Source organism: Rhea pennata, chromosome 3 (genome assembly GCF_028389875.1).
Source record: "Rhea pennata isolate bPtePen1 chromosome 3, bPtePen1.pri, whole genome shotgun sequence".
Classification (NCBI taxonomy): domain Eukaryota; kingdom Metazoa; phylum Chordata; class Aves; order Rheiformes; family Rheidae; genus Rhea; species Rhea pennata.
The window spans coordinates 125,555,938-125,570,282 of record NC_084665.1 but is presented as its reverse complement, the minus strand read 5'-3'; the positions used below and the strand labels follow the sequence as shown (position 1 = coordinate 125,570,282).

Below are 14,345 nucleotides of genomic sequence, written 5' to 3'. Positions count from 1 at the left end.
ATTTAATCTCTAATTTTAAAGGAACGCTGAACTCTTTTACTGGACTCCGCATACATTTCTCCAGGGCAAAAACTGTCCTACTTTTTCCTCCTTAGTATCTGTTTAGTGCTGGGCCACTTTCTTCTGAAACTATAAACTACCCTTGGTGAAATAAATGAAGTCACAGTTGGAATACAGTTTACTGTACAGACTTATCACCACAAGATAAGAGCAGCGTTGCAGACACCAAAACTTTCTGGAGTTTTTCTCTTGCCCTCCTTCCTCCTATTAACATTTTTTTGTTGGTCTCAGGGACCATTTTACTTATCCTGGCTGCAGGACTCGTGATTATCTGGGAACAGGTGCAATTATATCTGAGAAGAGAGTGGAAGGGCAAAAATGGGCTGAGGAAGGAAACAACAGTTCGAAGGTTGGGGAACCAAAAGAAAACCAACTGTCTTTCCACAGATTCCTTGTGTTAACTTGGACAAACTCCTTTAGACTTCCCTATTTGGGGGTCTAAATTTGGATTCTCTCCCTTCTCCTTCTTAATTTTGGCACTTGATGAGATATCTGAGTTAACATCTCTGTGGTGGACTGTTGCTGTGTGTGTTTTTTTTTTTTTTTTTTTTTTTTTTTTTTTTTTAATTCTCTCTTTATTGCAGGTTCTTTTCAGCATCCACTAGAAAGAGGTTTAAAGTTACTGATCCTTCTTCGGGCATCTGAGGGAATTTACTGTGATCGTCTGCAGGAATTAAATATCCACCCAGGAACTATCGGTATGAAACGAGAATTTACCTTTTTGTAGGAAACCAATTTTACACCAAATCAACTGCTGTTGAGCTTGTTACTATGTCATATAAGAAAACATTTAACAGAGATGTAAGTCCTTTTTGGGATAAAGCTATCAAGTACTTTTACTATCTCAATTCTACCAGGTCAAATTCTGGAGATTTTGTGAAGATTTTTTCAGGAAAAAATCGACAGTAATGTACAAGGGTTCTCCTGCATTAACAACTAGATGTCAAATCCTGAGATTGTTATATGAGAAACTGGAGAAGGCTTGAAAGGACTCAAGTATATGTACATGGGTTTCATAGGATCTTTACCTGTTTGTGGTTAGGTTCTGAATTTTAGATTTGTGAAAGGTAGTTGTGAAAGCAAAAGTTTTGAAACTAAAATCACTTTATTGAGTAGAGAGAAATATATACTTCCAGAGGGCATTTCATCTCACTTATCTTTAATCTCTCTCTCACAGGATGAGACAAATTTCCCTCAAAGTTTCCAGCCTAGGATGATGATCTTAAACTTATATGACTCTTTTAAAATGTCTGAATACACATATTTAAATACTTCCAAACATTTCCACCCATATTTGGTCCAATTTGGATTGACAGAAGAAGGCTTAGTTCTTACATCTCCTCATATGACCATGGTCAAAAGGATAAGTTACCCTTTGTGTGAATCATTTTTCTTGGTTTAAAGCATTTTTTAAACAATACTTGGGTATTACAAGACTTCATTCACTGGAGGACTTTATAAAGACACGGTAGAAACTCCAAGTGTTATCAAGAGTCATTTCCAGGATCTAGACTGGCAGAATATTAGACCAATTCAGAGAAAGAAACTTAAATTACCAGTCTGTTTCTCATAACGACATTGAGAAATTGTTGCACATACTGATCAGGAAATTCTAGCAAATAGTGAAACAGGATGTTTGGGAAGATGAGACAGAAAGCTAATTGAAAAAGGAAATGGATTCTGAGAGGGTTTTTATTATTATTTATTTACGAGATCAAGTATAACTGTAACTAGTAATTTGGCTTCTTATGATTTTAGGGGCTAGAAAAGCGGATAGATGGTTGCTGCAGTTTAGCACAATATCTTGAGTGAAATGAGACGTCTCAGCTGTCCACGTCATCTTCTTAAACTACAGCAAATGCTAGATCATTCAACTTATTTTAAATCTCTTTCTTTATGGGATAGTCTGCTTGCCACAGAACACAAGGATATGCTTTCATAGATACTATGTTGAGCAGTTGCACGAGGAGATTTCAAGTTATGGTTCTAGTCTAATATTACATTTTAAAATATTTCTAATTAACATGTATGACTTTCCAACATCAGGCTTAGAAGACAGAATATTTTGAATGCTGCATTTCATAGCAGTGTTGTGAGAACAAATTGAAAATTTTTCAACAACCAAAAGACAGTTACTATCAAAATAAGTATTTTCAATTAGAAATGTCAATTTCAATCAACTTTTTGTGTATTTTTTGCCAAGAAAATATTATAAATACTGAACTGCTGGCATTTTTCACACATCAGAAATATAAACATTAACTGATTATTTAGCCCTAGGTGCATGAAACCGGGGAAGTGTGTATGGGACATGACTATGGAGGATCCTCTTGCACCTCTCCTGGGAAGCCTGCATGCTCCATCACCTCTCTGAAATGCCTGTGCACCAATGCACATAGCATGGGGAATAAACAGGAAGAATTAGAGATCTGTGGGTGGTCACAGGGTCATGATGTCATTGCAATTACAGAGACATGGTCACATGACTGGAATGCTGTCATAGATGGCTACGTACTTTTAGGAAAGACAGACCATGAAGATGAGGTGGTGGAGATGCTCTTTATGTGACAGAGCAACTGGAATGTATCGAGCTCTGCCTAGGGATGGATGAAGAGTAAGTTGAGAGCTTATGGATAAGGATTAAAGGGCAGGCTAACATGAGTGACACTGTTGTGGGTGTCTACTACAGGCAACCTGATCAGGAAGAGGAGGTTGATGAGGCCCTCTGCAGACAGCTGGAAGTAGCCTCAAGATCACAGGCCCTGGTTCTCATGGGGGACTTTAACTACCCTGATATCTACTGGAAGGACAACACAGCTAGGTGCAAACAGTCTAGGAGGCTTCTGCAGAGCACTGATGATAACTTTTTGACACAGGTGGTTGAGGGGCCAATGAGGAGAGGTGTACTGCTGGACCTTGTCCTAACCAAGAAAAGAGGGACTGGTTAGAGACGCGAAGGTTCGGAGCAGCCTTGGCTGCAGTGACCATGAGATAGTGGCGTTCAGGCTTCTGCATGGAAGAAGAAGGACAATAAGTAGGATCACAACCCTGGACTTCAGGAAAGCAAACTTTGGTCTCTTTAGGGACCCATTTGGAGGAATCCCATGCATTAGGGCCCTAGGAGAAAGGAGGGTCCAAGAGATTTAGTCAAAGATCACCTCCTTCAAGCTCAAGATCAGTGCGTTCCTATGAGTAAGGAGTCAAGCAAAGGGGGCAGGAAACCTGCGTGGCTAAGCAAGGAGCTCTTGGCAAAACTCAGACAGAAGAAAGTACACAGAATGTGGAAGAAGGGACAGGCCACTTGGGATGAATATAGGAACATAGTCAGAGTATAAAGGGATGCAATGAGGAAAGCTAAGGCCTGTTTGGAATTAAATCTGGCAAGGGATGTCAAGGACAACAAGAAGGGCTTCTTCAAATATATCAGTAGCAAAAGGAAGACTAGGGAAATGTGGGCCCACTGCTGGATGGGGTGGGAGCCCTGGTGACAAAGGCTACAGAGAAGGCAGAATTACTGAAAGCCTTCTTTGCTTCAGTCTTTACTACTAACGGCAGCTCTCTGGAATCCCAGACAAGAGAGAAAGTCTGGAAAAAGGAAGACTTTCCCTTTGTCGAGGAGGATTGGGTTAGAAATCATTTAGGCAAACGTTACATCCACAAATTCATGGGATGCACCCACGAATGCTGAGGGAGTTGGCAGATGTTGTTGCCAGGCCACTCTCCATCATCTTTGAAAAGTCATGGAGAAATACAGAGGTGCCTGAAGACTGAGAGAAAGCCAAGGTCACTCCAGTCTTCAAAAAGGGCAAGAAGCAAGAACTTGCCTCCTCAGCAAGTTTGCTGATGATACCAAGCTGGGAGGAGTGGCTGACACACCCGAGGGCTGTGCTGCCATTCAGAGACCTGGAGAGGCTGGAGAGTTGGGCAGAGAGGAACCTCCTGAGGTTCAACAAGGGCAAGTGCAGAGTCCTGAACCTAGGGAAAACTAACCCTATGCACCAGTACAAGCTGTGGGCTGACCTTCTGGAGAGCAACCCTGCAGAGAAAGATCTGGGAGCCTTGGTGGACAAGAAGTTAACCATGAGCCAGCAATGTGCCCTTGTGACCAAGAAGGCCAATGGTCTCCCGGGGTGCATTGGGAAGTGTGTTGCCAGCAGGTGGAGGGAGGTGATCCTGCCCCTCTACTCAGCCCGGGGGAGGCCTCATCTCAAGTACTGTGTCCAGTTCTGGGCTCCCCAGGACAAGAGAGACATGGAGCTACTGGAGAGAGTCCAGCGCAGGGCTACCAAGGTGATCAGAGGGCTGGAGCACCTGCCCTATGAGGAACGGCTGCGAGAGCTGGGCCTGTTCAGCCTGGGGAAGAGCAGACTGAGGGGGGATCTGATCAGTGTGTACAAGTACCTGAAGGGAGGGTGTCAAGGGGACGGGGACAAACTCTTTTCAGTAGTGCCAAGTGACAGGACAAGAGGCAATGGGCAGAAATTGAAGCACAGGAAGTTCTGCCTGACCGTGAGGGGGAATTTCTTCACTGTGAGAGTGACGGAGCGCTGGACGAGGTTGCCCAGAGAGGTTGTGGAGTCTCCTTCTCTGGAGATCTTCAAGGCCCACCTGGATGCGACCATGTCTAATATGCTCTAGGTGACCCTGCTTGAGCAGGGGAGTTGGACTAGATGATCTCCAGAGGTCCCATTCATCCTCAGACATTCTATGATTCTATATGATTACTTCTTTCTTTCCTTTCTTTCATTTCTTTTTTAATTTTTTTTTTGTTGACTTAGGTAGAAATTTTTGAAGTTAAGTACCTTTGCCTGCAATTCCCTTTTGTGTTAATTGGACTTCTGTGTCTCAATTTTCTTGGCTTTGCATATGATGGTCATTCTGTTTTATTAATGCCTTTTTTTCCTAGTTCACTCTATTTCAAAGGAAGCTATGTGGTATTTTTATAGAGACATATAGAGACATGTTTTAACATACATAATGTTTTTTGTTATAGTTAGTAATGAGTTCTGTTCAGCTGAAATCTTTCTCTTTCCTAACCTTTGATCTCCTATTTCTGTTTTTTTTCAGGAGTTTATGGAAAGGTGCAAATTCACAGTGCATATCCTGGAAGGTCTTGGACACGTTTGGGAGCTAACATTGCACCTGGCAATGAAAGGTGATGTTTTGACCAAAATATGCTTCCAGATACCAAGTTTGGGCTCCTGATATTAATATTGCTACTTTTTTTTGTGATTGGCATTGTTTAATCTATGGCTAGGCAGAAAAAAAATACCTTGTTGCATCCTGCAAGAAAAATTATACCAATTTTAGATTCATTTTAGTTCTAAAGTTAATGAAGTTAAGATTCTTCATTCTACTTTCCCTTCCTTTCCTCTTTCTGTCATCCTGTTCTTCTTTCCTCTCTCTTTCCCTTCTTTCCTCTCTTCATCTCCCTTTCATTTTTAAAGGAAAAAAATGCATTCCAAAATGGCTGATATCTTGGTGATTAAAATATTCATTTTGGTTTAAGAAACCTACATTCAAATATCATCTCTGAATTAAGCAGAACTGGGATGAACAGTGCTTTAAGAAGTGGCCTCTGGAGTGAACATCTTAATCTCTCCTATTAAAGTCTTCATATATATATACATGTGTGTATATATATATATATGTGTGTATACATATATGTGTGTGTGTGTGTATTGTGTAAGTAATTAAATATTAATTGGCTCAAAGGAAGTAAAGCTGGCTGTATCACCTGAAGGGTAAGGTATTTGTCTGGGACAAATTTTCATTTAACAAGCGGCCAAAATAGCTTAAAACTTAAGTAGCTTAAAACTTAAATCTTCCTCTCCTCTGTTGCTGCCCCTCTGTAAGCTGCTGCAGCCCCTGCAGCAACACAACGACATGAGCACGAACCAACAACCTCAGTCTAGACTCAGCCTAAACCGCCTCTCTAGGCAGGTTAAGTGGAGTTGCCACAGCTGCTTGTTAAATGGGAATTTTTCTATGAGCCGATGTTCAAGCTGCTTATCTGAATCGGAGAAGGTGTCTACATGTGGGCCTCTCCTGAAAGTGCCCTGGCCACCGTTAGAAGGCTTTGGTACCTCTGTCTCTGGAGCTCTCATTCTTGATTCTGTCTTATATGAATTTTTCATTGCCCTTTGCTGTAATTTTGCCAAATACTTCATTTTTAATAGAAAGGCACGTATTCAAAGAAAAAAAACTGTCAATCCAATATGCCTAACCAAAACTCACTGGAAGAGTTCCATGATAGGTAGAGGTGAAATGTTCATGTTTAGATGAGGAAGTGTTTTATAAACCCATTGGAGAGATGGGGAATGAAGGCACAAAGTTCTCACAGGCAGGATTCATTTGTTGGTAGCTCTCACAAAGTTCAGTGTCCAGTGTAAGTAAATTGTTTAGGATTCCTGTGTAGTCCATGGAAAAACAGATACTTTCAGACAATGATTCAAATGATGCAGCATCAGAATCACCCCCTGGAAGTTCTTCTCTTTCACTTGATTAGGATGGGAGTTTAGGGTAAGTAGACTGTTGACTGAAGCATGCCAGCTAAATGCGTAGATGAAATGGATCCAGGCTGCTACTGGCCTGCTGCCCAGATGTTTTATATGAAATATCACAAGGTGTTAAGATACAAGTGTTTGGAGTGAATTAATCTACATTAAATAGAGCAACAACAGGTTTTTTTCTATTATAAAAAAGAAAAAGAGAATTTCCAGACCTGCTAATAACCAGATAGGAGTTAATGCGGTTAGACACAGGAAATAGGCAAGTCAGTGCTAGAATATGAAAGATAAAGGAAGAGGTTTTTTTCTTCTTTTTTTTTGTATTGAGTGAGAGAAGCTGCTGTATCTTCGTAGGTGTTCTGAGATGCACTTCAATTTTCCAGCCTGAATCAGCAAATGAGTTGGAGAAGAACTGATGCTTTCAAAAAGAATTACTAATTTACGTAAGGAGACAGACAGCGAAGATCTATATTAGTATTTCAGCAGATCGGAAACTTAGATGGTGTCTGATACAAACCATGTTTTCTTTTTTTCTTTTGCCTATTATTCCTCTTACTAGACTTTGAAATGTAGGATTTAAGAGAGGCAAGATTGATGCATTTACAAGAGCTGAACTATTGGATTGTATACCTGGACCTAAATTTAAGATTTAACTCCTAATGTGGCTACATGTAATGTGTCAAAGTCCCAAACATATGCCTCAAGCTGACCCATTCTCTAAATTATTCAGCGGTCTCATCAATTAGCTGAGGAGATCATCACCTGGCAAGAACTAGTCACCTTGTAGAGCACCCTTTGAGTATTTACCAGGCATATATAGATACTGGTTATTATCCATTTCGCTTTTGCCAAATGCATTTATCTTCTCTGTATGAAGCCAAAAACTTTGCACTTCAAATGCAAAGGAAGGGATTCCCTCCAAGATTAAAACACATAAACTTAGATGTCTATGTGAAGTGTTTGAAGAGGTGTCTGGGTCACTGGAATTCAAGTCACTAGAGCCCAGAGGGCAATTCAGCTGCCAAGAGCAGGATTCATGTACCAAAACATAGCCTCTGGGCTCATCTGAGATGCCCTGGCCTTTATGGCCTCCACATTATCTCTTGAGAAAGGCATGGGTCTCCTATAACTTCTGTCATATCTACCAGTCCATGTCTTGGCTATATTGGCTCATCTCAAATAGAAATAGTCAAACCCTGCCCTATGCACCTAATTCAATGAGCTGATTTGCCTTTACCCTCTACTGACTACCACTAGCTATAGCAGAAAATTAAACATGAAGTGCATGTCTACACGTGGACACCGACACTTAGTGTCACAGTCCAGAGCTGACCCACCCTGTAGAAATGAAGCCATCTGTCTAAAGGCAGGGGACTGAGTCAGGTTTATAGATACAGGTGTCTAGTGTGGAGTGATTTAGAGTATTCATGACACACTGGCAAATATGGTATAACATCTACAAAAATACGGGCTTTTCAGAAGCTGGAGGCCCAGTAGGATGTTCCTGTCTCCTAAAATGTTATGACATGACCTTGTTAGGCAACTTGCTTGAGCCAAACAGCTCTACATGGGAACCAGATACCTTGTTTCACCCTTATCAATGCAGTGAAATAGGCATTGCAGGGTGAATTTCATCCTATTTTAGACATGTGTTTTTGGATACAGTAAACCCTAAGGATTTTTTCCTAGAGCATATCCTGCAGCTTGATTTTGAGATCTGTCTTGGCAAGATTATCATTTTCTTTTTAGGAAACCTGTGAGCATAATTCTCTCATAATACAGTGACATCAAATTTAATATCTGTGCTTTGCAGGATTTTGGTGGAGGATGAAGTGGACTGGAATCCTGGGGGGCATATTGTGATCAGCTCTTCCTCTTATGAAGCCCACCAAGCTGAAGTAGTTACACTTAAAGAAGTAAATGGTCATAGCATTAGGATTCATGAACGCCTTCTCCACAGGCATATTGGTAACAAATGGCTTGCCACCTGAGAGCATTTCTTTCTGAAATCTTTATTCTCCTGATCAGCCACTCTGTGTTGCTTTGCATTGATCTTCCATTTCATATTTCCCCAAGATTAATTCCACTTTGATAATATATCTTTGTTTCTTGCTCTATACGCTTTTTCTTGTTTGATGCTGCAATCCGATATTCAAAATTTCACAAATAGGGATTCTAACACTAATTTCTGGGAATAAAATTAATTCAATCATGAGATTTTGGGAAAGTTTAATAGATTTTTGTATGTATACTTGTATACATTTTGTATGTATATGTTTATATGCAACTGGTTAACATACAGGGAAAACAATTGAAACTTTAAAGTTTAAATGAAGACTTTTAGGTCATTTATGCAATTTCTGTAGCGTGTCAAAACTAATGAAGATTTCACAAAACTTCCTTTTTTCGAATTGCAGAAAAAAAACTTTCATGAAATTTCAAAGGAAAAATTACGATCAACTCTGTAGAGTGAAACTGATGTATTTGTAATATAACACACAAATGAAAATAAAATACGGATATAATAGACACAGAGAGGTACCTTTATCTCTTAATCTGCTATAACTCTATTTCCTACGCAGATTACATGAGATCTGTATTTAAGTGTAAGAAGATATCCACTACTGATTTATTTAATTTTGTTATTGCAAATAAGTGAAATCTATTACCATTTCTCTAGCAAGAAAAAATAATTATCAGTGATTCAAATTCCAAGGCTATAAAGACAGTAGGGTTTTTGTTATAATATTTATTTTCCTCAGCTTTTATTCAAGCTAATGGTCACAAAAGTTAATGTGACAAATGAATAGATTCAGGAATATTTTGAGTTTTTTCAGTGGCTGTATCTACACTACTAAACTAAACGTCTCTTGGGCCTGAGTCCTGTTCTGCAGTCATCCATAGTGTTAACCTGGCAGCAGCCTCCCTCGCACAGTTTTGGTATGCCAACTAGCATTTTTCCAAAGAATGTAGCTCAAAGGATGCCACAGGATAGGTCTTATTTCCAGTAGTTAGGGCACAGCCTTCCCTTTTTTGGAAGGGAGAGAAAAAACCTGCCAGTTGGCCTCAGATGCAGAACACTTACGGATCTATTTTGCTAATTAGTACGGATAAAATCAGCGTATCCTCAGATTAAATGGTTACATATATACTGAGCAGCAGTATATATATATATGTATATACATACAACTACAGCAGTTGTAAGGCATAGCTGAGAAGGAAAGAGGACTGATGGAAGAATTAAAAACTACTTAAATACCTGGATTCAGAAAAAAGCATAATACTCACTTATATTTCATCTCATTCTAAAGTAGATATATAAAATAGATGATGAATTGCAATTGAGTATTGCTTATTGCTCTCCATTATATATTAAAAAAAAGAAAAAGAAAAAGAGAAGAAGAACAGTTTGGATAACTAGATCAGATCTATAGATATCTAAATTTACCTAAGATGAATTCTAAGCTGCACAGATGATGCATGGGTGCCTTCAAAAGTCTCATTTAGAAATACTTTTAGAAAATACCTGCAGCCAAGTCTCTGTAGCAATTTTATTTTCAGCACTGTCATTAGCCTGATTGTAACAAGAACTTGTGGAGATCAGCTCTGTTGTTTGTATATACCAAAGAAAGTCTCCTGCACGTATAGCTTAGGAAAATGAAATGTGAATCTATTCATTGTTTTGGCATCTGCATGCTGTAGGGAATAGATTTAGCACCTTCTTTTGTGAAAAACAAAATATGTTGGTAAAAGCTAAGGTCCTGGTGAATATTTGATGGACAGGTGGCCTTTATGTTGTTGTGTTGATGCATGTAGACTGTGCTGGAGGAAAAACATACCTGAATGTCAGTGCAGATTCTGCAGAGATGTCATGCACCTGCTGTCAGGCTCGATGTCCCCAGAAGCACTGGTTTATAGATATGATAGACATTTATCACTTTTTCTCTCTTGAAACTCCCCAGGGCGTTCCCATGACATGGAAGATGGTAGACACATCCTTTTGGCTGCAGAGGTTGGGCTCCTAACACGCAATGTGCAGATCAAGTCTGATGTGGCTTGTACTGGGAGGATGCTGGTGGGACGTTTCAGAGATTCCAGTGGAACGGAATTTGAAGGTATTTGAGACTCACGTATCCTTATACAGTCAGTCTAATTCTGCCCAAGATAGGACCCTCCCAACAGCAGATGTATCCTTCTGCATGTGCTATATGATTCTCAGCAAACTACAACTGTGCAACACATATGAAGTACTGAAAACATTACATAAATAACATTAGGATATATTTAGGAATTGTTGTCCAGTATCTGATAGATTTTTTTTTACCATAACTTTGTATTTTTTTATGAAGAAATGCCCATAACTGGCAATGCACTGACAAGGCTTATCTGCTATTTTGTGCCCATGTTGCATCTAAATGGATGTCATTTGATCAGCTTTCATGTAATACTATAAGCTTCCATCTCATTATAGTTATCTCATTGCAGGTGTCCTCCAACTCTTAAACATTGAATTTTTGAACTTTGGGTCCCCTCAGTTTTCTGCCATTGAATTCAGGAATATAACCCAAGGATCGTTGATGGTCTCATCGAGCATTCACAGTAGCTGTGGAGGTGGCATTAAAGCAGTCAAGAGCAACGGGATCTCGTTACATGAGAACGTGGTATTTAACACAGTTGGACCTGGCATTGATCTGGAAGGGCAAAATCATTCTCTCATCAGAAACCTCATAATTCTGAGCAAGCAGCCAGAAGGGTTATTGAACTGGGTTGTTGGCATCAAGGTGAACCTGGTCATTGGTGTCTCCCTTCATGGCAATGTTGTGGCAGGATCTGAGCGGATTGCCTTCCATATCAGGGGTCAAGAGTGCTTGTCTGATGGAGATTACTGCAGTGAAAATGTGGCCCATTCAAGTCTCCATGGTGTTCATCTATACAGGGGAGATGGATTTAAGACCTGCACTAAAATCACAGGATTTTTATCCTACAAGAATTATGACTACGGTATCATGTTCCACCTTGGAAGCAGTGTCATCATGGACAACGTGGTGCTGGTGGACAACACTGTTGGTCTCATGCCAGCAGTGAACTGTCTATATGCTGAGCAGTGCTACAGGGGGGAAAGATACATAGAACTTAGAAACTCTGTCATTGTCGCAACAAGCTCAACTTTTGACTGCATCAAGGACAGGATCAAACCTCTTTCAGCTGATCTAACATCTGGGGACCGACCACCATACTATCCCCGCAGAGGCCGGGTTGGGATTTTGTGGCCTACGTTCACCACCACGTTCAGCCAAAGGCCAAATAATCCATGGCATAAATTTGGGCATTGTCCGAAGGTACTGGGACTCATGAAGCTAAAAGGTTGGTCTTCCACTTCCATTGGCTTGACTATTCTGGTGAGGTTGTGCCTTGGATAATAACATCTTTCCAATTAAACCTGAAGCTTTCTGCTTCCGCAAATGGATATGGTAGGAAGATCCCAGCACCAATTAAATAAATAACAGAATTCTTTTTCAGTTCAATACGGTTAAAAAATTTATTACTCAGTATTTTTTCCTTCATGGACTGACTGTAGTTTAATTCTGTCACATGCTATCACATCCCTTTCCCTCAAACATACCCTATTTTCTGTACTTTTTTTTTTTTTACCATTTGGTTCATTTCTCTCAAATGCTCTTCTCTCTAGCTAAATAAATGTACCAAGTTTGAGAAGTGAATTAGTACACTTTGTATAGGATTTACACAGAGTGTAATGCCAATAGCTTCACAGAAAGAGAGAGTCATGACTTTTATTATTTGAAGGTGGTAACTTTGAGATGGTAAAAGAAGGGCACAAGTAAGTTCTGTATCCTGAGTCTTTGATTCAAATGAAATTTACAGTTCCCAGAATAATACATGCATAATATTAGAGCCTAGATAGATAGTTCCCATGGTAGGGTCTAAACACTTCACAATTTTTTAATGTTTTTATACCTTACAGTGGCCCGCTGTTGTGAGAAACTCAATATCCGTGTTCTACTGAAGAATAAAGGAGGTAGAGAAGACAAATAGACTAGTCCAAGGTGTCATGGAAAATTTGTGGCAAGGCATAGATTTGAATGTAGGCCTCTCAACTCTGAAAAACATTTTTTACCCCTACTCTGCTTACTTGCAGGTCAGCATTGACATTTGCTTAATGTAGTTTTGCACATCCTTTAAAAGTCCTTTGAAAGGAAGAGAAAGAAAAATAATTATAATACTAATGGAAGGTAGCATGGTACAGGACGGTTTCTGAGCTGAGGGACTGGTAGCCTCTAGATGTAAGGGGGGGAGTAAGAAGCTGCTTGCTACTCTCTGGGTGTTGGATCACGTGAACAATCCCAATTCGTTCCAGTGAAGGCAGCAGGCTCACCTTAAATTAAAAAAAAAAAAAAAAAAAAAAAAAAAAAAAAAAAAAAAACACTCTGTTTAATGCTGAGAAAGATAAGTAATACTCATATAATCAAGTATGACATCTTCATTGAATAGATAACACTCTCTAACCGAAGATGGTTTAACAAGAAGCAGGGAGAGGAGGATGAAATAATGCATTAGCCTCCTCCAGTCTGATCTACAAGAGAATGCAAGTTATATCCTGAAATACTGCGTTTTAGAGTTGAAATGGCTTTGGTGGTTCACACCGTTCCAAAAGGATCTTCTTTTTTTGTTAATGTGATGTGCATTTCTGTCTGCAGAACATGACACCTGTCAGCCTCATCTCCTCTCAGGCTGTGCTTTACAGCCTGAATTTGTTCAGTGCCTCCACTTGTGCAGTCATTCGTACGTTCATATTTAAATCATTATCTTTCCCTTTCAAGTACTGGTATTTCTCTTTAGCAATATCCTAATGCATGAACTTTATATTTTAGCTTTGTTATCAAAGCACTGAAGCCTGTAAACAATAAATCTGAACAGAATCCCTTGGGGCTGGTAGATTTAACTCCTTGATCTGAAAGAGTTTGGAATTTCCTACAGAACACACCCCAAATATCCTCAGGATTCATGCTCTGAGGAGTTACTCCGGTTCTTCTCCATTCTGTGCAGCACAGAGAACTAACATAGCACTCTGTAAACAGAGACTATTTGCCACGGTTTGCACATCCCCTAGATCTGATTCCATGCTAAAGATCTTCTGGAATAGTTTCTCTAAAAAGAGTAATTCTCTCTGTTCCTGCTCTAAGTGTCCATGTATAAATAGGTCCTTCATTTATATAATATGTTAGTTAATGTACCCCTGTGGGACAATCACTCTGTTGCAATATGAGCGGCATTGTGACTATTCAACATGTCGAGCGATATTTTAAAATCTATGGATCCTACTCAGATCCAGCAAGAGCACCAGGAAATATTTTTCATACATACCCGTTCCTCTAAGCAAACCTAAACTTTGAAATATGGTTCCTCACAGACATTAACAACCAATGGACTTCAAGATAATCTAGGAATGAAAGGAATTCAGAGGGCCTGTCCAGAGAAACCAGTTTCTGGAATGGATTGAATTGTGATGACAATCCAACATATAATACAGTAAAAGAATACAGACAAGGCAATGCAAACAATGCATAGGGAAATTTATATACGCATGAAATGCAGCGAATTTAATACTTACAGACCTCCCAGAAATAAATCAAATCTTTTACAAAGTCCTAGTTTGAAATTCTGAAGATTCAATTATAGCAGCCAGTCTATTAGATGCAAACCTTTGCTAAATTTCAGAGACAAAGTCCCAAGGAGAAAATAGTCTTGTTACATATA

General features: G+C 39.6%; 1 protein-coding gene across 1 annotated transcript in view; it reads left to right on the top strand.

Moving 5' to 3' along the window:
* PKHD1 (PKHD1 ciliary IPT domain containing fibrocystin/polyductin) overlaps positions 1-14,345 on the top strand; it is a 264,433-nt gene that overhangs the window by 174,927 nt on the left and 75,161 nt on the right. The window contains exons 52-56 of the mRNA XM_062573127.1: positions 645-758; positions 5,128-5,215; positions 8,383-8,537; positions 10,532-10,684; positions 11,055-11,933. Coding sequence (XP_062429111.1) covers positions 645-758; positions 5,128-5,215; positions 8,383-8,537; positions 10,532-10,684; positions 11,055-11,933 — 1,389 coding nt within the window. The remainder of the gene's footprint in view (positions 1-644; positions 759-5,127; positions 5,216-8,382; positions 8,538-10,531; positions 10,685-11,054; positions 11,934-14,345) is intronic.